Source organism: Erythrolamprus reginae, chromosome 6, assembly GCF_031021105.1.
Source record: "Erythrolamprus reginae isolate rEryReg1 chromosome 6, rEryReg1.hap1, whole genome shotgun sequence".
NCBI lineage: Eukaryota > Metazoa > Chordata > Lepidosauria > Squamata > Dipsadidae > Erythrolamprus > Erythrolamprus reginae.
The window spans coordinates 5,610,277-5,633,284 of NC_091955.1; the positions used below are offsets into that span (position 1 = coordinate 5,610,277).

At 43.1% G+C, this 23,008-nt stretch overlaps 1 protein-coding gene across 1 annotated transcript in view; it reads left to right on the forward strand.

Annotated features, from left to right (window-relative positions):
• LAMB4 (laminin subunit beta 4) overlaps nucleotides 1-23,008 on the forward strand; it is a gene marked incomplete at its 5' end in the record, with an annotated part of 66,029 nt that overhangs the window by 37,035 nt on the left and 5,986 nt on the right. The window contains 10 exons of the mRNA XM_070755152.1: nucleotides 684-841; nucleotides 3,939-4,163; nucleotides 5,823-6,043; nucleotides 8,107-8,194; nucleotides 10,121-10,496; nucleotides 12,147-12,307; nucleotides 14,717-14,922; nucleotides 17,163-17,366; nucleotides 20,145-20,289; nucleotides 21,946-22,153. Of these exons, the coding sequence (XP_070611253.1) occupies nucleotides 684-841; nucleotides 3,939-4,163; nucleotides 5,823-6,043; nucleotides 8,107-8,194; nucleotides 10,121-10,496; nucleotides 12,147-12,307; nucleotides 14,717-14,922; nucleotides 17,163-17,366; nucleotides 20,145-20,289; nucleotides 21,946-22,153 (1,992 nt within the window). The remainder of the gene's footprint in view (nucleotides 1-683; nucleotides 842-3,938; nucleotides 4,164-5,822; nucleotides 6,044-8,106; nucleotides 8,195-10,120; nucleotides 10,497-12,146; nucleotides 12,308-14,716; nucleotides 14,923-17,162; nucleotides 17,367-20,144; nucleotides 20,290-21,945; nucleotides 22,154-23,008) is intronic.

The following is a 23,008-nucleotide window of genomic DNA, read 5'->3' on the forward strand; positions in this document are numbered from 1 at the left end:
TAAGGGGATCACAATCTCCCTCTTCCTGTTTGTTATACCTCTAGCTATTCAGCCAAGCATCCTACTTGCTTTTCCTACTGCCCAACCACACTGCTCACCCATTTTGAGACTGTCAGAAATCACTACCCCTAAATCCTTCTCTTAAGAAGTTTTTGCTAACACAGAATTGCCAATGCAATACTCAGAATGAGGATTCCTTTTCCCCAAGTGCATTATTTTACATTTGGAAACATTAAACTGCAGTTTCCATTGCTTTGACCATTTATCTAGTAAAGCTAAATCATTTACCATATTACAGACCCCTCCAGGAATATCAACCCTATTGCACACTTTAGAGTCATTGGATCTTGACCAATCAGTTCGTAGCACATACTGCCGATCCACTATGACTCAGCATTCTTCTACTTTACACTAATTACAACCTTTTCCCATTGTGCCTGGTATATTACGTCAGGTACTAATCCTGACAAGGAGGGGGGAAGAGGAGGAGGACAACCACAACCACAACAGAGAAGGAGGACAACTATGGAGTCATTGGTGCCACCATGACCACTCAGAAACCACTCTGCACACTCCTTAACATTATTTAAATTGAATATTTCTCCAAGATGCTGTTTTAGTTATTTTAGGTGATGCAATGTTTTTTTTAAAAAAGAAAACAACATTAACGATGTTTGGTGCAGGTGCTTGGAGGGGTATTATGGAAACCCCCTGGAAAGAGAACCTTGTCATCCATGCATGTGTCCAGATTCCCCAACAAGCCAGAGATATTTTGCACATAGCTGTTTCCAAGACCCTCGGAACCAACGATTAATCTGCAAATGCTTTGTGGGCTATTCAGGTAGGAAGCCTGCCATCGCTAGGTTGTTCTTTGGGGCTAAACATTCACAAAAACATCACACTATTGCAAGGATCGACAAACCCAGGCGCCTGGTCGCCAGTGGCGCCTAGAAAATGTTGTCTGGCGCCGAGACATGGCCAGGTGTGCCGCGAGGTGGCTCCTGCAAGTGGGAGCTCCAGGGCTGAGGCTTCAGCCTTGGAGCTCCCACTTGCAGAAGCCGCCCCCCGGCTATTGCCCGCCGCCGCCGCTACCCGCGCACCCCAAAATACCCCCCCTGCGTGCCCTTTTCCATGGGCGCGCAGTCCCCATTCCCCTGCCTGCCTGGGGGGGGGGCGGGGGCGGGGAGGCGCCGGCAGTAGAAGGCGCAGCCCCCGCCCGCCCGATCCGCTCCCTCTCCTCCTCTTCCGCTGAAAGAAACGCGCGGAAGCTGCCTGCTTGAGCCTCGCGTTGCTCCACCCCGCTTCATCCTGCTTGTCATCCTCCGTTGCCAGGAAAGCCGGGTTTGTTTTCCGTGAAAGCAGCGCGCCTTTTAACACGCTGCTTTCCTGCACCAGCGACGTTTGGCTGCCGGGGGGGCGGGGAGGAGAAAATCCTCCCCCCCCCAGGAGCAGCAAAAGCCTAAGCGGTGGGGTGCGCCGTTTGCCTTCCGGCTCAGTCGCAGAGGCTTTTGCTGCTTGTGGAGGGGGGGGGGGGTTGGCGGTGCCGATGCCAAATGCTTTCCCTCCGCGGTGGGGGGTGCAGGGCAGGCGCAGTCAGCCCCAGGAGACAAAGATGGAATGAGAGAAAGGAAAGAGAGAGAAAGGGAGGGAGAGAAAGAAAAAGTGAGAGATAGAAAGGATAGAGAGAAAGGGAATGAGAGAAAGGAAAGAGAGAGAAAGAGAGGGGGAGAAGGAAAGAGTGAGAGATAGAAAGGATAGAGAGAAAGAGGGAATGGAAAGAGAGAGAAAGGGAGGGAGAGAAGGAAAGAGTGAGAGATAGAAAGGATAGAGAGAAAGAGGGAATGAGAGAAAGGAAAGAGAGAGAGAGAGAGAAAATAAGAGAGAGAGAGCAACAGAGAGAGAAAGAACAAGAGAGAGAAAGCATGAGAGAGAGAAAGAACAAGAGAGAGAGAGAAAATAAGAGAACAAGAGAGAGAAAAAGATAGCAAGAGAGAGAGAAAGCAAGACAGATAGGGAGAGGAAAGGAGAGTGAGAGAAATGAGAACAAAAAGGGGAGAAAAAAGGAGAAATGAGAAAATGATTGAGGCAGAGAATGAGAGGAGAGTGAAACAAAAGAGAGAGAGAGGTGATTCTTGAAGCATATGGTAAAAAGCACCCAAATAATAAGAAAAAACCCCCAGCCCACACCTGTTTTTGAAAAGGATAAAAGAGAAAAAAACCCCAGCCCTCAACTGGTTTTGGAAATGGTTGGAGTGTGTATACATACACACACATAAGGGGGGGAGAGAGACAGGGATGGAAAAAGAGAAGTGAGAGGGAGAAGGAATGAGGGAAAAAGGGAGGAAGAGAGAGAAATGAGAAACACGAGAGAGAAAAGGGGGAAAGACAGGAGAAGTACCCAGAAATGAGACAGTGGTATAAATTTCAGGAGGGATGATTGATGATTGACTGTATTTATAAGGGGATGTTACATGGGATTGTATATATGAGGGGGTTATTTATGTATGTATGTATGTATGTATGTATGTATGTATGTATGTATGTATGTATGTATTTATTATTTATTTATTTATTTATTAGATTTGTGTCATTTTGGTTGGTGGTGTGCCCCAGGATTTTGTAAATGTAAAAAATGTGCCGCGGCTCAAAAAAGGTTGAAAATCACTGGTATACAGTATATTTTTCCCGCCTTGTGTTTACGCCCAGAAATGGTACATCTTGGCTTCCGTAGCTCCGCCCATCAACCTCGGAGCGAGCTGCTTTCCCAGCGTCCCCTGCGCTTGCGTGCGTCTCTCCCTCCCCCCCTTGCCTCCATTCCGCCTCCTACTCGAACCCCTTCACTCCCCCCCACCGCACACAGACGCTCCGATCTTGGCCGCTCACCCGCCTTCGGAGAGAAGCGGAAGCCCCTCCCCTCCCGGCGTGAGGTTTTGTTCATTCCTCCTCCGGCCGCGTGCGCGGTGACTTCCGACCAGTAACCCCTCCTCCCCCCTCCCCCCCTCACCCGCGTCCCCGGCCCGGTCTCCCTTTCCTTCTTCTCTGTTTCGGTTTCTGACTAACGGTCTCCCCTCGGATCCCGACCGGAGTACAGCAGAGCCGGCTCGGCGGAGCCAGGCCTGCGCCGGGGGGGAGGGGGTGAAAGCGATGTCAGGTGGAGACTCGGCAAAAAACCAAGTTTGCTTAAAAAAAATTCTGGCTCCTAAATTTTTTGGCTGGCTCCTAGATTCTGAACAACTTTGTCGACCCCTGCACTATTGGATGTATAGTCTAGGGAAGCTGTGCCACGAATGGTCCGTGGAGATTAAATCCATAGATTTAAATCCCGCGGATCACCAAATTCATAATTTTAAGTCCCGCAGACCAATAATATGATTTTTTAAAAGATAAATACATTTGTAAAATAATGATCAGATTTATAACAAAATCGTAAATGCTTATTTAATCATAACAAAATCTTTAAAGGTTGTTTAATTGTAATAAAATTATCAAAGATAGTTAACTATTACAAAATAATTGAAGTTTATTTGATGATGGTTGTTGATGTTGCTAGGAAAGCCAGTCCCGTATTCCCGAATATTTCCTTTCTTTTCATCTCCTCTCCTCTCCTCCTCTTCTTCCTTTCCTTCCTGGATTAATTGCTCTCAGCTATATCTGGCCCAAAGGCCAAGATTTCTCCATGGACCACCAACATTTTCTCGTGGACCACCACTGGTCCATGGACCACAGGTTGGTGACCTGTGGACTAGAAGACCTCCAAGGTCCCTTCCAACTCTATTGTTCTAACTTCTTAAAGCAAGAGAAAGCAGGTAACATGAGGTTTTGATCCAATGAGATTTCACTAGTAATTAACAGATTTGTTGGTTTTGGAAAAATTAGTTCTTGTCATAATCAAGCTATGTATCAATGTATTTAATTGATTGTAATTGTATAATTCATAGGTGACCGCTGTGATAAGTGTGCCAGTAGATTCCATGGAAATCTAAGTGTACCAGAAGGTCAATGTCTTCCTTGTTTTTGCAATAACAACACGGATGTGACAGACCCGGAAGCGTGCAACAAGGACACTGGGGAGTGTTTAAAATGCTTACACAACACACATGGACCAAACTGTCAATTCTGTAAACCTGGTTACTTTGGATCAGCACTTTTGAGGAACTGTAGAAGTAAGTGTGATGGAATGTAGTCTGGATTCCCAGGCAGGAGGGAGGGGCCGCATTCCAGAGGATCAAGAGCCAGAGAAGGACGTTCTTTGAAGAACCTCAATGTGTCTTTCCTGGCATAAGAAGCAACTGAAATGGCACATCCATTAATTAAACATGATAGTGGGAAGTGATTTGCTAAATTGATCATCGGGAGTGTCTTTGGTGTTCTTAGAATTTGTTGTTTTCCTAGTCTAGGCAATGGTGGGATTCAGCCGGTTTGCACCGGTTCAACAGAACTAATACCTAATTTTTTGTTGAGTTTGGCAAACCTTTTTTTTTGCTCGGGTGACAAAAGGGTGCATGCATGCATAAACCCACACTCATAATGCAATGCCCTCCCTCCCATGCTTGTGCGCACAAAAACAGGTTTCCCAAACTCAACAAAAAAATTAGGGATCGATTCTGTTGAACCGTTGCAAACTGGTAGGGTTTCCTCTTCGCTGGTGCTACCGGAACGCTCCTGGTGACTGGCGTAGGTGCATGCACATCCAGTGGGTGGGCGCATGTGTGTCTGGTGCAAGATTCAGCTTCTGAGGACAGAAGGAAAAAGGGGGACATGATCAAAACATTTAGATATGTTAAAGGGTTAAATAAGGTCCAGGAGGGAAGTGTTTTTAATAGGAAAGTGAACACAAGAACAAGGGGGCACAATCTGAAGTTAGTTGGGGGAAAGATCAAAAGCAACGTGAGGAAATATTATTTCACTGAAAGAGTAGTAGATCCTTGGAACAAACTCCCAGCAGACGTGGTTGCTAAATCCACAGGAACTGAATTTAAACATGCCTGGGATAAACATATATCCATCCTAAGATAAAATACAAAAAATAGTATAAGGGCAGACTAGATGGATCATGAGGTCTTTTTCTGCCGTCAGTCTTCTATGTTTCTATGTTTCTATGTTTCTATGTTTCTATGTTTCTATGTTTCTATGTTTCTATGTTTCTATGTTTCTATGTTTCTATCTTTCTATCTTTCTATCTTTCTATCTTTCTATCTTTCTATCTTTCTATCTTTCTATCTTTCTATATCTTTCTATCTTTCTATCTTTCTATCTTTCTATCTTTCTATCTTTCTATCTTTCTATCTTTCTATCTTTCTATCTTTCTATCTTTCTATCTTTCTATCTTTCTATCTTTCTATCTTTCTATCTTTCTATCTTTCTATCTTTCTATCTTTCTATCTTTCTATCTTTCTATCTTTCTATCTATCTTTCTATCTTTCTATCTTTCTATCTTTCTATCTTTCTATCTTTCTATCTTTCTGCCCATGCACCAGAAGTCAAATCTCATGTGAGGTTGAACACGTGAGCGAGATTTTGGCAAAATTTCCATTAGAACAATTAGAGCAGTTAGAACAATGAACCAGTAGAACATCTTGCCTCCAGAAGTTGTAAATGCTCCAGCACTGGAAGCTTTTAAGAAGATGTTGGACAAGCATCTGTCTGAAGTATTATAGGGTTTCCTGCCTAAGCAGGGGGTTGGACTAGAAGACCTCCAAGGTCCCTTCCAACTATGTTGTTGTTGTTGTTGTTGTTGTTGTTGTTATTATTATTATTATTATTATTATCATCATCTTAAATCTTGATTCATCTTTCTATCGCAACGTCTGATATCTTTTCAGAATGTAACTGCAACGTTTCGGGTGTGAATCCAGCAAAATGCCCACTTGGAAGTGACCTCTGTGCATGTGACCAGACCACTGGCCAATGCCCTTGCTCACCTCATGTGATAGGTGAGAAGTGTGACCGATGTGCTCCTGGCTTCTGGAACATGGCCCAGAGAAGAGGATGTTGCCCCTGTAGCTGCCATCCCAAACGTTCCGTAAACAACGTTTGTGATCAGGCAAGATTCTTAACCTTAATAACGCATTACTTTTAAAACCAAAGGATATAGTGGAACTTGCAAGATTCTGTTAATGTAATCTTACAACTGCAGACGGTGACTGCAGCCATGAAAGTTCATTTCTGGAGACCTCACCTACAAAAAGATATTGACAAAATTGAACGGGCCCAAAGACGGGCTACAAGAATGGTGGAAGGTCTTAAGCATAAAACGCATCAGGAAAGACTTCATGAACTCAATCTCTATAGTCTGGAGGACAGAAGGAAAAGGGGGGACAGGATCGAAACATTTAAATATGTGAAAGGGTTAAATAAGGTTCAGGAGGGAAGCGTTTTTAATAGGAAAGTGAACACAAGAACAAGGGGACACAATCTGAAGTTAGTTGGGGGAAAGATCAAAAGCAACATGAGAAAATATTATTTTACTGAAAGAGTAGTAGATCCTTGGAACAAACTTCCAGCAGACATGGTTGAAAAATCCACAGTACCTGAATTTAAACATGCCTGGGATAAACATATATCATCCTAAAATAAAATACAGAAAATAGTATAAGGGCAGACTAGATGGATCATGAGGTCTTTTTCTGCCGTCAGTCTTCTATGTTTCTATGTTTCTATTAAATTAAAAGAAGCTTTCTCTGGAAGGAAAGCTATGATAAACCTAGGCAGCCTATTAAAAAGCAAAGTTATCACCTTGCCAACAAAAGTTCCTATAATCAAAGTGTTAACATTTCTGTATGTAACCCTACAGAAGAGACAATGCACAGTCAACATGTGCTTTTCTGCTACACTGCTACAAGAAAGCAGGAAACTTTATTCATAGAAAAGACAGGGAGTGCAACTATAGACATATAAACACTGCCATCTACTGGGCGAAGAAAATATATCGCATCTGAATACTGCATAGTTGTACAAAGTACATGAACATCATATTCCAACACAAAGCCAGTGAAGGACTACAAAACGTTTTACTACAGATCTACAGTCAGCTTCAGTGACCTGCTCTAGGACTTAGGTCATTGGATATGAGTACTCCAAGGTCTTTGACAGATTGAAGGTTATCACAAAAATTGTATTGTCATTGTCAATACAATGAATTGTCGTTGACAACAAAAACTCTGGGAGAGAGTGGAGGACAAGGGAGCCTGAATTGCTATGGTCAAGGAAGTTTCAATTCTCAGTCGTCCAGGTCATGGTTATTCCAAAGGTGCTTTTTTCAAGAGACAACTGGGCTTATCAATGTTCTGTCGGCGTGTCCCAACCGCCCGTAATTACAGGGTAATTAGTCCAGAAAGACACACACCAAACAATAAAAGGATAACCAAAAGTCTTTATCAACAGAAAAGCAGAAAAAACTCCCCTTTTAAATGTCAAAAGGATTTTCTGGTACACACAAGGCACAGGTTAAATGCAATCCAATTTCTCACCCAATAACTGGGAAATTGAGTCCAATTCTAAAGTCCAAAAAGTCCACACACAAGTCTTGAACGGGGAAACAGCAAAAACCACGATCTTGATGAAACTATGAATCAGATAAACTTCCACGAGGCTAAACCAGCACGCTGCTCTTTTTATCTGTAGCACTAATTACAGCAGCCCCACCCAACCCCAGGTGGCCTCACTTATCTCCTGTAATAATCCTTCAGTTGTTCTCCCCTATGCATCACTCTACGCATGCGTGGATCTGTCATAAGTTCTTGTTCAGAATCCAGGGATGATAAGGGTGATTGATCTCCTCTTGGGCTGTCTGCCAAACTCCTCTCTTCCCTGCTACTTATGCTTCTTTCATCAGAGGAGCCTTCGTCGGGAGATCCTATCGGAAGCAAAACAGGCCTGTGGCATGTGGATGTTTCCCCCACATCCACCTCCACATTCCTTGGGGCAGGAGCTGGGCCAGAGCAAACCACAACAACCAAGGATCCTGTTGCCCCTTGAAAAAGCATCTTTGGTTACGTCACGATCTGACTGAAATACAACGATGTCCCTTACTTCCCCCTGGCTGTGTTTTAACTACCTTTTATTTATAGTTAAAAACTATAAAAGTTATAGACCCTTTTTTTATAGTTAACAGGCCAGTGTCCATGTAAAGTAGGCTTTGCTGGGAGACGTTGCGACATCTGTGCTGAAAATCACTATGGCGTCGATTGTGTCGGTAAGTGGACCGATGATTGCTAGACTTACCTGGTCTAACTTGAGTCCTAAAATTTTGGCATTACGGTTGCTCCCTTTAATGACCCCTGTGAAGTCTGAATGGAAACGAACAGCTGACAGAGATGATACTTGTGGTTGTAAGTTGAGGACTAGGTGTATTTATTTGTTTGTTTGTTTGTTCATTTGTTTACCATATTTTTTGGAGTTTAAGATGCACATTTATTTTATTTTTATTTTATTTTTATTTATGTATTTATTTATTTATTTTGTCCACTACACAATGAGGGTTTTAGTGGGTATATGTGTGTGTGTGTGTGTGTGTGTGTGTATATGTGTGTGTGTGTGTGTTAAATGTATATATATATGACGGTCTTGGCATATTCAGGTTTCTTCCCGTGTAGGATTTGGAAATTTCTGGCGACGTTTCGATGAGGTCCCACTCGTCATCTTCAGGCTGGTGCTTCTGTCCTTGTTCTAGGGGGAATGCAGCAAGACCTGAACTGCCTTCCTTCTATAAATATACTGGTGGCTGGGTGTGGTTTGATGGCTCAGCAACTGAAACCAGACTCAGAACACACATTGCAAAACAACCAAGTAGCCTGCAAGCTCCAACTACTCAGGATATCACGCCTAATCCACAATCATTAACTAATCAGCATACCTCAGTTAATTCAACGACCCCTGGTGCTACCCCACTGACTCACCAGGAAGTTTCTACACAGCAGGCAATTGCTGAGCCATCAAACCACACCCAGCCACCAGTATTTATAGAAGGAAGGCCGCTCAGGTCTCGCTGTGTTCGCCCTAGAACAAGGACAGAAGCACCAGCCTGAAGATGACAAGTGGGACCTCGTCGAAACGTCACCAGAAATTTCCAAATCCTACACGGGAAGAAACCCGAATATACCAAGACCGTCATACCTGTACCCATGAAAATCTACGAAAACAAATATATATATATATACACACACATAGTAAAATACATGATGAAGGTTATAGAGGAGATACTCATAGTAAAATATATCTAAGAAAGAATAGAAAAGAAGATATAGGAACAGAACATATCAATGAAAGAATAGAAGAAGAGACATAGGAATAGAAGAAAGGGATAGGAGATATAGGAGAGCAATAGGACAGGGGACGGAAGGCACTCTAGTGCACTTATACTCGCCCCTTAAAAGAGGCTGATAATTTGAGTGTGTCTTATACTCTGAGTGTAGCTTCACCCACCCCCACCCTAGTCCTACCTAGCTGCTCATAATCTTCCCAGCTCTTACCTTGCAGGCTCTTTAATTGTTTCTGTCTGCGAATAATGTTTTCCAAGCCCTAAGTCTTTGCAGGGTTTTTTTTCATTGCTCCGAATAAGTTTCTTTCCAGCCCTATCCAGGTGCTAATGATGTTCCCAGCTTTTACTGGCTTGCAAGCTCTTTCACTGTTACTCTCTACAAAGAATGTTTTCCAAACCTTGCCTTTGTAGGGGTTTTTTTTCATTGCTTTACTTGCTCGTAATGTTTCTTTCCCGCCCTAACCAGGTGCTAACAATGTTCCCAGCTCTTACCAGCTTGCAAGTTCTTTCACTGTTACTCTCTGCAAAGAATGTTTTTCAGGCCTTAAATCTATGCAGGGTTTTATCCATTATTCTACTTGTTCCAAATATTTCTTTCCAGGTACTAACTGTGTTCCCAGCTCTTACTGGCTTGCAAGCTCTTTCATTGTTACTCTCTCTGAATAAAGTTTTTTTAAGCCCTAACTGGGAGATAAAATAATGTGCTGACTAAGGAAACTAACCAGATGAATATCTGGTAAACAGATTCTTTTCCCTATTTTCCTCCCCCAAAATTAAGGTGCGTCTTATACTCCGAAAAATATGGTACTTATTTTATTCTTCCATTCACAAACTTAACATGATTGCTTGTCTCCTTGTCAGAATGTAAGTGTAACAAAGACGGAACCTTGATTCCTGTTTGTGATCAAGACACTGGAGTGTGTCACTGCCGGATTGGTGTTACCGGAAAGCACTGTGATCAATGCGCGCGCAATCATAATCAAGAATTTCCCTCCTGTTCTCGCTGTCACGTTTGTTTCGATCAGTGGGATAATATCGTGACTTCATTGTCTCGGAGAATTCAAAAAGTATTGAAATTTGCCGTGACGCTAGCGGACAAGAGGAAAAAACCGCTGGGCTGTGATTTCAACTTTCAAGGCTATGAAAATAAAATTTCTGACTTAGAAAAGATCTTGGACAGCCCGTTCCTGTTACCCGAGATGCTCTTGGATATTAAAAAAGCCCACGACAATATTAGGTAAGCCGTGCTTCCTGTTTTCTAAAAATCACAGGTGGTCCTTGATTTATGACAATTGAAAGCCAAATTTCTGTGGCTAAGAGAGACATTTGTTAAGTGAGCTTTGCCCTGTTTTATGACATTACTTGCAGTGGTGGGTTTCAAATACCGACAATCTAATTTAGAAACCACCACTAAGATACATTCATAACCCCCCACCCCCCTGATAATAATAATAATAATAATAATAATAATAATAATAATAATAATAATAATTTATTAGATTTGTATGCCACCCCTCTCCGTAGACTCGGGGCGGCTAGCAACAATGATAAAAACAGCATGTGACAATCCAATAATAAAACAACTAAAAACCCTTATAAAACCAAACTTACACACAGACATACCATGCATAACTTGTAATGGCCTAGGGGGAAGGAATATCTCAACTCCCCCATGCCAAGATCATATTCCGGGGTTCAAAAAATATAAGACTGGGTTTCATTTTCGGGGAAACAATGTATACTGTATTTGTAATTAAATGTTGTTCAGAGAATCTTCAAGCAGTAATGGGCAGCCAAAATTTTTACTGCCACAATGTGGGTGTGGCTTATTTTGTGAGTGTGGCTTAATGGTCATGTGACTGGGTAGGAGCGGCTTGCCGGCCATGTGACCAGGTGGGAGTGGCTTGAACAGTTATCATCGTTCAAGTGAACTATTAAATCCTTGACTTTATTAGTGTCGCTCGCTGGGGCGACAATTTGCTTTGTGTTTCCATGCTCTCCTTCCTGGGTCGCCCCCCCACCTCAGGCTGGGTAGTTCAGCGAACGGGGGCTGCCAGAAGCATAAATGCTTCCAGAGCCGCTTCCACCCATGCCTTCTGTGTGCACCCCAGGCAGGAGGTGGCCGTGTGAGGCTGGAGGGGAGCCGGGCAGAAGAGAGGAAAGCTCGTCCGAGGCCAGGAAGGAGGAAAGAGGAAAAAAGCAAGGAGCTCAGAAGCAGCAGCAGCAGCAGGGGGGAAAAAGAGAGCTGAGCCTAGACCAGTAATCCAGGAAGTGACAGCTGCCGATCAGCTGGAGCTGCACTCAAATCTTCATTTCCGACGGTGGAACTGTGTTCCACCCCGTCCTGCTTGCTGCCCATCCCTGTCTCCAAGTCTATATGTGTACACTCAAGGACCACTTGACAGATGGATCCAGGACAGGCGGGGGTTCCAACTTACCGCCGCTACTGGTGCTGATGCATGTGCAGCTCCGAGTGACAGCGCACACTTTGGAGCAAGATTTGGCTTCTGCACATGCACAGGAGGCAAATCTCGCAAAACGACGCACGGGCGTGCAAAATTTTGGTGATTATTTTTTTTGCATACGCAGAAGCAAAATAAAATCACTGAACGTCGCTGAAATTTCTATCGCGCGCATGTCCTGTCACAAGATTTTGCTTCCTGTACATGCTCAGAAGCCAGATCTCGCTCCGACGTGCGCCCGTGCCCGCCAGTCACCTGAAGCTGTGCACGCAGCTTCATTTCTGCTACCGGTGCAGCGTTCCCTTATCCCCTGTTCCGGTAGGAACCCGATACTGATCCAGGATCAGGAGAAACACTAATGTGAGGTCAAGTGCTAACCTTAACATTCAGTCTAATGTAATAGCTGAGCTATTGTTCTTTTCTAGGCAAACGGTTTCTCACATGCTTCTGCAACCTGACCCACTGGATCGGGTTTCTGATTTCCACAGCATAATGGAAAATTTGCAGAAAGACGTTGACAACCTGTCTGGAAGCCTTAAGAAAAGAACGGAAGCGCATCGCAGGGTGAATTACTTGCAATTCCAGGGTAAGCAGGCCAGGAATTAAGAATATACATTTTTTCCCCAGTCGAAAACGTGTCAAATTCTCTTTCACAATAGCTAAAAAACAGAGCTTGTTCATACATACATTTTAAATTTTTATTGCCGGCTACTGAGAGTCCTTATGGCAGTAAAAATAAAAAATGTGAATACCATATTTTTCGGAGTATGATGCACCGGAGTATAAGACATACCTTAGTTTTGTGGGAGGAAAATAGAGGGAAAAATCTACTACCAGTGTGTCCTTAGTGTGTCCTTAATCCTCATCTGGCTAGTGTCCTTAGTCTGGTCAGCATCAGCACATTATTTTATCCCTTGGTTAGGGCGGAAAAAACCCATATTCAGAGCGAGTAGCAATGAAAAAAAGCCTACAAAGACTTAGGGCTGAAAAAAATCTTTTTTGGAGGGAGTAGCAATGAAAAAAAGCCTGCAAAGACTTAGAGCTGAAAAAAATCTTTTTTGGAGGGAGTAGCAATGAAAAAAAGTCTGCAAAGACTTAGAGCTGAAAAAAATCTTTTTTGGAGGGAGTAGCAATGAAAAAAAGCCTGCAAAGACTTAGGGCTGAAAAAAATCTTTTTTGGAGGGAGTAGCAATGAAAAAAAGCCTGCAAAGACTTAGGGCTGAAAAAATCTTATTTGGAGGGAGTAGCAAAGGGGAAAAAAAGCCTGCAAAGACTTAGGGCCAGAAAACAGACCTTTTTCGGAGGGAGTAAGAATGAAAAAATCCTGCAAGCTGGGAAGATACGGGAAGACTGTGAACAAGCTCAGTTAATGATCCAGGAAGATCGTTAGCACCTTGTTAGGGCTGAAAAAAACCTTTTTCAAAGGGAGTAGCAATGAAAACAAGCCTGCAAGCTAGGAAAAGCCAGGAAGATTGTTAGGCCTGGGGGGGGAAAGTTTCAAAAAAGCTACATTTATTTATTTATTTATTTATTTATTTATTTATTTATTTATTTATTTATTTATTTATTTATTTATTTATTTATTTATTTATTTATTTATTTATTTATTTATTTATTTATTTATTTATTTATTTATTGGATTTGTATGCCGCCCCTCTCCAGAGACTCGGGATGGCTAACAGCAATAATAAAACAGCATATAATAATAATCCAATACTAAAAACGATTAAAAACCCATTATTATAAAAACCAAACATACATACAGACATACCATGCATAAAATAGTAAAGGCCTAGGAGGAAAGAGTATCTCAATTCCCCCATGCCTGGTGGCAGAGGTGGGTTTTAAGCAGCTTACGAAAGGCAAGGAGGGTGGGGGCAATTCTAATCTCTGGGGGGAGTTGGTTCCAGAGGGCCGGGGCCGCCACAGAGAAGGCTCTTCCCCTGGGTCTCGCCAAGCGACATTGTTTAGTTGATGGGACCCAGAGAAGACCCACTCTGTGGGACCTAACTGGTTGCTGGGATTCGTGCAGCAGAACGCAATCCCTGAGATAGTCTGGTCCGCTGCCATGAAGGGCTTTATAGGTCATAACCAACACTTTGAATTGTGACCGGAAACTGATCGGCAACCAATGCAGACATTTGGAGTATAAGATGCACCCAAATTTTCAGCCTCTTTTGGAGAGGAAAATGCTGTGTCTTATACTTCTTTCCTGTAAATGACAGCAAATGGTTTACTATTATCCTACTGCCTGAGTTTACATTTGAACGGTGTATGGATGTTGTTCTTGAAATGATGTTTATAACTTTCCCCCCAGATTCTATAATATTCTGAATCTTCTTTATCTTTCAGTCTTAAAGTAAGTCTGTTCATTTCAGCACAGTCCATAATCTTCCTTATTACAGTGGTAGCTCTACTTAAGAACTTAATTCGTTCTGTGATCAGGTTCTTAAGTAGAAAAGTTTGTAAGTAGAAGCAATTTTTGCAATAGGAATCAATGTAAAAGCAAATAATAGGTGCAAACCCATTAGGAAAAAAAAAATAAAAGCTTGGAATTTGGGTGGGAGGAGGAGGGGGAGGAGGAAGAGGAGGAGGACAGTCGCTGCCCAGAGCAAAGGGAGCGTTTCTTTTCCCTGGGCGCTGGCAGAGGTTTATTCCCTCTGCAAGTGCCCAGAGAAAGGGAAATGCTTTGTTTGCTCTGGGCTACCAAAGCCTCCTTAAGCGCCACTGAAAGGCTCCTCTGGCAGCCCAGAAAAGCCTGAGATGGCTGGGATTAAAGAGGGAATGGCAGGAAACTGGCCGGGCCTTCGTGCCGCTCTCAAATTTCCTGGGAAATTTTTCCAGGCTTCAGTTCTTAATCAGAAAACGGTTCTTAAGAAGAGGCAAAAAAAATCTTGAACACCCGGTTCTTATCTAGAAAAGTTCTTAAGTAGAGACATTCTTAAGTAGAGGTACCACTGTATTTCTTTCTGTTGATATCCTGTTCAATTCCCAGATTTTTTCAGCAAAATAAAGAAGTATCATCAAATCGTGATGGCTGCTGAGAAGAGAATCAACGAAACAAGGTCTGTCTTCGTCCATGGAGGAAAAATAAGGACCAAAGTTTTTCCCCTACTGAATGATCTGGATGGCCAGAAAAACATTACGCTGAACAATCTGAAGACGTTCATAATTTCAGAAATTGAAAATATCAATGAAAAAGTAAGGAAAATTCATTTTATCTCTTGTTTCTTTGTTTGCTTATTTGGAGAATTTATACTGCTACCTGTTTGTACATAGGGACTCAAGAATATAAAACCTCATATAAAAACAATAAAAAAATAAAAGAAGAAGAGTCATATAATAAATTAATATAATAAAATCACCATTTAATGGACTCCATCCTGCTCTAGGTTCCTCAGGCCCACTGGCAGAACCAGGCCTTCAGTGCCAGAGAGGAGGTGCCATTCTAATCTCTGAGGGAATGATGTTCCCAAGAAAGGGAGCCACCACATAGAAGGCCCTTCTTCTGGGTCCTGCCAGGTGTATCTCCCCAGGGCCATGATGGCGAACCTATGGCACCTGTGTCACAGATGGCACGCAGAGCATTCTCTGCGGGCTCACTAACGGTCTCCTCAGCCCAGCTCCACCACATATGCACGTGCACCTTCCAGGCGAGAGCAGAGAAAACAGAACAGTGGAGTGGAGTGGAGAGGAGAGGAGAAGAGAGGAAAGAGAACAGAACAGTGGAGTAGAATGGAATGGAGTGGAGTGGAGAGGAGAGGAGAGGAGGCAGAACAGAACAGAAAATGAAGTGTAGTGGAGAGGGAATAGAACAGAAGAGTAGAGTGGAGAGGGAACAGAACAGAACAGTGGAGTGGAGTGGAGAGGGAACAGAACAGAACAGTGGAGTGGAGTGGAGAGGAGAGGGAACAGAACAGAACAGTGGAGTAGAGTGGAGAGGAGAGGGAACAGAACAGAACAGTGGAGTGGAGTGAAGTGGAGAGGGAACAGAACAGAACAGTGGAGTGGAGAGGAAACAGAACAGTTGAGTGGAGAGGAGAGGAGAGAGAACAGAACAGTGGAGTAGAGTGGAATGGAGTGGAGTGGAGTGGAGAGGAGAGGAGAGGAGGCAGAACAGAACAGAAAATGGAGTGTAGTGGAGAGGGAATAGAACAGAACAGAACAGTGGAGTGGAGAGGGAACAGAACAGTGGAGTGGAGTGGAGAGGAGAGGAGAGGAGGCAGAACAGAACAGAAAATGGAGTGTAGTGGAGAGGGAATAGAACAGAACAGAACAGTGGAGTGGAGAGGGAACAGAACAGTGGAGTGGAGTGGAGAGGAGAGGAGAGGAGGCAGAACAGAACAGAAAATGGAGTGTAGTGGAGAGGGAATAGAACAGAACAGAACAGTGGAGTGGAGAGGGAACAGAACAGTGGAGTGGAGTGGAGAGGAGAGGAGAGGAGGCAGAACAGAACAGAAAATGGAGTGTAGTGGAGAGGGAATAGAACAGAACAGAACAGTGGAGTGGAGTGGAGAGGAGAGGAGAGGAGGCAGAACAGAACAGAAAATGGAGTGTAGTGGAGAGGGAATAGAACAGAACAGAACAGTGGAGTGGAGTGGAGAGGAGAGGAGAGGAGGCAGAACAGAACAGAAAATGGAGTGTAGTGGAGAGGGAATAGAACAGAACAGAACAGTGGAGTGGAGAGGGAACAGAACAGTGGAGTGGAGTGGAGAGGAGAGGAGAGAGAACAGAACAGTGGAGTGGAGTGGAGAGGAGAGGAGGCAGAACAGAAAATGGAGTGTAGTGGAGAGGGAATAGAACAGAACAGAACAGTGGAGTGGAGTGGAGTGGAGAGGAGAGGAGAGGAGAGGAGGCAGAACAGAACAGAACAGAAAATGGAGTGTAGTGGAGAGGGAATAGAACAGAACAGAACAGTGGAGTGGAGTGGAGAGGAGAGGAGAGGAGGCAGAACAGAACAGAAAATGGAGTGTAGTGGAGAGGGAATAGAACAGAACAGAACAGTGGAGTGGAGAGGGAACAGAACAGTGGAGTGGAGTGGAGAGGAGAGGAGAGAGAACAGAACAGTGGAGTAGAGTGGAATGGAGTGGAGTGGAGAGGAGAGGAGGCAGAACAGAAAATGGAGTGTAGTGGAGAGGGAATAGAACAGAACAGAACAGTGGAGTGGAGTGGAGTGGAGAGGAGAGGAGAGGAGAGGAGAGGAGAGAGAACAGAGCAGAACAGACCAGAATAACAGAGTTGGAAGGGATGTTGATTGTCTTCTAATCCAACTTCCTCTTCAGGCAACAAATCCTATATGATTTCAGACAAATGGTCGTAATTAAATGCGAATTAACAATGATCATTCCCCCAGTAGATTTGGATTGAAGAATGAAAACACACCCAGTGCTGTTTTTCTTGATCACTTCAGTATTGAGTGCTTGACTTCTGTTTTCATGCAGGTATGTGGGATGCCAGGAAACCTCTCGTGTGCCATGGCAGAGTGTGGCGGGGCTTTATGTCGCGACAGCCAGGGTAATAAACACTGCGGTGGTCCCAACTGTGATGGGGCACACCCACTTTCTACCAACACCTTGAGAAAGGCTGATCACACGGGCCTGCTGTTAAGTAACCTAACCAATCAGACACAAGGCTCTCAGAATAAGGTACTGTATGTTAACAGTCATGTGTGTTGCAAGCTTCTGAGCTCAAAAATGTTTCATGGTCTTCAAAGTGCGCAAGAGTCAGATTGCATTAATCCCAGTTAATAGATGGGGAGATTATTTATGTATTTCTGTATTTATTTCTGTATTTATTTCTGTATTTATTTCTGTATTTATGTATGTATTTATGTATGTATGTATGTATTTATTTATGTATTTATTTATGTATTTATTTATTTATTTATTTATTTATGTATGTATGTATTTATTTATTTATTTATTTATTTAGTTAGTTAGTTAGTTAGTTAGTTAGTTAGTTAGTTAGTTAGTTAGTCCAATACACAATGAGGGTTTTAGTGGGTATGTATATATATACACATAGTAAAATACATGATGAAGGTTATAGAGGAGATACTCATAGTAAAATATATCTAACAAAGAATAGAAAAGAAGGTATAGTAATAGAACATATCAATGAAAGAACAGAAGAAGAGATATAGGAATAGAAGCACGGTATAGGAGATATAGGAGAGCAATAGGACAGGGGACGGAAGGCACTCTAGTGCACTTGTACTCGCCCCTTACTGACCTCTTAGGAATCTGGATAGGTCAATCGTAGATAATCCAAGGGTAAAGTGTTGGGGGTTTGGGGATGACACTATGGAGTCCGGTAATGAGTTCCATGCTTCGACAACTCGGTTACTGAAGTCCTATTTTTTACAGTCAAGTTTGGAATGGTTAATATTAAGTTTAAATCTGTTGTGTGCTCTTGTGTTGTTGTGGTTGAAGCTGAAGTAGTCGCCGACAAGCAGGACATTGCAGCATATGATCTTGTGGGCAATACTTAGATCTTGTTTAAGGCGTCTTAGTTCTAAACTTTCTAGGCCCAGGATTGAAAGTCTAGTCTCATAGAGTATTCTATTTCTTTTGCTAAAGATTGTTAGAAGGCTGAGGAAGAAACCACGCTCTTTCGGCACCCAAGGAAAAAAAGGTTCACCATCACTGACCTAGTTAATAAGTTACCCAATTCATACAGTGTTTATGAACGAGTTTCTAATGATGTAGTTGGCTTGCAGCAGAAGAAGACCAACTGTGTCTGGATTAGTGTCTACACGAGCTTACGGCTTTGTTGCTGGAGAATGCAGATCCTTTATATTACAGTGTTAGATGTTCTCAGAACTGAAATAATTCCAAGTCCAGCACAAAGAACTTATTTATTTTTAGTTACAGAAATCACATGGGAAATATGCTACACCCACAAACCAGAGATTTAGAGAACTATGCTGGCTTTGTTTATTCCCATCCATCTTTCTCTTGTTAGCTCCATTAGTGGTTTCCTCCACTCCTGAATTTTTCCTACAACCAACCATTCACAGTGGGTTGGTTGTGCTTAGAAGTGTAAAAATAGACACTAGGCGTATTATGATTCAGATTCTATACATATACGTCTAGAATGTGGGTATTAAAAACTATTCCCCCCCCTGATAAAATCATCTGAAGGGGACAGGTTAATAAAGTCATGCAATTGTATCCACCATTTTGTAGGAGAAGGGGTGGCAGAACCTGGGGGCGGAGTGAAAAGAGGTGGCAGCCTAGAATCCTTACATAGTCACTGAGCCCCACGATCTTTTTTTTTATAAAAAAAAATCAATTTCCCCCCGATTTTTAAAAATATTTTTCTTCTTCTGCGCCAACTTTCCAGCACTGTACATGTGGTCGCCCTTTTATTGTGGGCATTATTATTATTATTATTATTATTATTATTATTATTATTATTATTATTATTATTTGTTCTGTCGGGCTCTCTGGTAGACTCCTCCCAAAAATTCACAGGTACAAATTTCAGACACACACACGTTTGAAATTTCAAAACAATGTTCTTCATAATGAAAATTCACTTAAACTAAGCCCTCTTTTGGTATAACAAAGAGCACTTGTCTCCAAACAAACTGGTAATTTGTACAAGTCCCTTATCAGTTCTGTGATACTTAGCTTGCAGCTGTGAGGCAATTCACAGTCCTTCTTCTTTCACAAAGTGAAACACACTTTGCTCTGGTTTAGTTTCAAAGCGGGGGGAAATCAGCACACAAAAGGTCAAAGTCAGTAAAGAGGTCACGAAACACAACGATCAGATAATGGCCAAACGCACAGGGTGCTATTTATAACAGCCTCACTAATGAGCACAGCCCCACCCAGCCACAGGTGGCCTCATTTTCTTTGATAATAATCTCTCAGTTGTTGCTGTCTATGCATCGCTCTCCGCATGCGTGGCTGTATCATTAACTCTTGTTCTGAATCCAAGGAGGAGCTAGATAATTGATCTCCTTCTGAGCTGTCTGCCAGACTCTCCTCCTCCCTGTCACTCATGTCTTCTTGGTCAGAGGAGCCTTCATCAGCAGATTTCACCGGGGGCAAAACAGGCCTGCAGCATGTGGATGTCTCCCCCACATCCACAGTCCTTGGGGCAGGAGCTGGGTCAGAGCTAACCACAACAATTATTATTATTATTATTATTATTATTATTATTATTATTATTATTTTGTACTGTGCAATGTGTGGGAACCAGCAGCGAGGTAAATTGAACCCAGCCCTGGTCTGTATAAATTCAGTCAATTACTTAAAAAAGCTACTTTTTCTTTAATCTAGGCTTAGAGTTGGGACTGAAAAATGGATCTAGAAGTTATGGGGAAAATATTATCATTATTTTGGGGGGGGGGGGGGTTCCACCCACCAATGAAACAGTTAATAAAATAAAAATGTTATCAAAATGTACTCTCACAGATCAAAAGTATAAGGAAAATGACCGAAGACACTAAGGAGAAAACAGTGGAGATTCATGGAAAATTGGAGGAAAGTAAATATCAGGTCGAAAACGACAGAGAAAGCGTGAAAGGCCTGATCAAGAGACTGAGGGAGTTTTTGCTAGGTAAACGTGCTATTACTTCTCTCCCATTTTCAGTACATGTCACATGAAATGAATCCAGCATAGCAGCCACGTTGACAAAATAAAAATAGAAAATGGAGAATAAAAGGTGACAAGATTAGATATGGAGGAGGCAGCCTTAGAACAGCAGTATATACCTAGAATCAGTGTTTGTGGGGTGGGGGGTTTCCTTGTCTTCAGCATACCAGGCGGGTCGCGTATTGGTTTATGGATTCGGTGTCGAGCTGGCTCATTCTGGAGAATTGATGCCGGAAAACGATGGCCGATTTGGTAGGTTTGAAATGGGCGGCGAGCTTGGTCTTCAAGGTGTCCCAAGTCACGGAGTTTGCCGGCAACGGGTCTGTCAGCGTCTGGGCAAGATTGTATATTTCGGAGCCGCAATAATTTACAAAAATGGCTCTCTTCCTGTCGCTGTTGACGTCCTTCATGCCCGCAGCTTCTAGGAATATGTCGAATTTCGATATGTAGTTGTCCCAGGTGGATCTTTCTGGGTCGAAGAAGTCAGGAGCTCTTCCGACCGGCAGGTTGTCCATGGTGGAGATCGTAGGTTCGACCGTCGCCAGTGAAAAGTCTGAGGCAGCCTGTTTCAAAAAGGTGCCTTTATTTCGTTCAGCTCTTTTCGGAAAGTGACTTCAGCAAGGAACGCGACTGGTTTTACACAGAGCCAGACGCTCCTTTTATACTTTTTGACTTCCCGCCGAAACCCAACTGTCAACGTCTTAGCCAATCAGAGGCGTTCAACACAGATTCAACTATTTACATTGCTTCAATGCATATTTAACAGGTGCGCTCAGTAAGGGACAGCCAAAATTTTTACTGCCACACTGTGGGTGTGGCTTATTTTATGGGTGTGTCTTAATGGTCATGTGACTGGGTAGGAGTGCCTTGCCGGCCATGTGACCAGGTGGGAGTGGCTTGAACGATGATCATCGTTCAAGTGAACTGTTAAGTCCTCGACTTACAACCTTACCAGTTGTAAGGCACACTAGTGCACTTATGCACGCCCCTTACTGGCCTCGTAAGAACCTGGAGAGGTCAATCATGGATAGTCCAAAGGAAAAATGTTGGGGGTTGGGGGTTGATACTACGGAGTCTGGTAATGAGTTCCATGCTTCAACAACTCGATTGCTAAAGTCATATTTTTTGCAGTCTAGAGTTTGGAGCAGTTAATGTTAAGTTTGAATCTGTTGCGTGCTCTTGTGTTGTTGTGGTTGAAGCTGAAGTAGTCGTTGACAGGCAGTCGTTGACAGGCAGGACCGTTGCAGCATATGATCTTGTGGGCAATACTTAGATCGTGTTTAAGGCGTCGTAGTTCTAAGCTTTCAAGACCTAGGATTGTAAGTCTAGTTTCGTAGGGAATTCTGTTTCGAGTGGAGGAGTGAAGGGCTCTTCTGGTGAAGTATCTTTGGGAGTGATAGGCTGACTCTGCAAGAGGGCTGTGAAATGCTATGAAGCGGTATATAAATCTAGGACAATGTTTCCCAAACTTAGCAATTTGAAGATGTCTGGACTTCAACTCCCAGAATGCTGGCTGGGGAATTCTGGGAGTCGAAGTCCAGACATCTTCAAACTGCCAAACATTGGTCTAGGATGCAAAGGAGTAGAGCCTACATGGTTCTTTTCTCACTTCTTTTTAAGAGGAAAGTGCCTCACTGGAGGATATAGAAAAAGTTGCAAATTATGTTCTGGCCATCAAGATGCACCAGGGACCTCAGGAGCTGCCAGACCTGCTCAACAACCTCAAGAGTCTTGTGACACATTGTGAGGACCACACAGAATATACCAAAAAGTTAAGGAAACAAAAAGAAGAGGCAGAGAAGCTTTTGAAGAAAGCCAAAGAAGCTGAGTAAGTATTGTGTTTTCTTATTTATACCGGTATATGAGACGGGACCCAGGGGAAGAGCCTTCTCTGTGGTGGCCCCGGCCTTCTGGAACCAACTCCCCCCAGAGATTAGAATTGCCCCCACCCTCCTTGCCTTTCGTAAGCTTCTTAAAACCCACCTCTGCCGCCAGGCATGGGGGAACTGAGATATTCCTTCCTCCTAGGCCTTTACAATTTTATGCATGGTACGTCTGTATGTATGTTTGGTTTTATAATAAGGGTTTTTAACTGTTTTAATATTGGATTGTTATATGCTGTTTTTATTACTGTTGTTAGCTGCCCCGAGTCTACGGAGAGGGGCGGCATACAAATCCAATAAATAAATAAAATAAATACAGGTACTACTCAGGTTACAACAGTTCGCCGAGTGACCGTTCCGACGGAACTGAAAAATGTGACTTGGCAGTTCTGTGCTAGCAAAAACTTCAGAAGAGAAGGATTTAGGGGTAGTGATTTCTGACAGTCTCAAAATGGGTGAACAGTGCAGTCAGGCAGTAGGGAAAGTGAGTAGGATGCTTGGCTGCATAGCTAGAGGTATAACAAGCAGGAAGGAGGGAGATTGTGATCCTGCTGTATAGAGCGCTGGTGAGACCCCATTTGGAATACTGTGTCCAGTTCTGGAGACCTCACCTACAAAAAGAGATGGATAAAATTAAACGGGCTACAAAAATGGTGGAAGGTCTGAAGCATAAAACGTATCAGGAAAGACTTCATGAACTCCATCTGTATAGTCTGGAGGACAGAAGGGAAAGGGGGGGCACGATCGAAACATTTTAAATATGTTAAAGGATTAAATAAGGTTCAGGAGGGAAGTGTTTT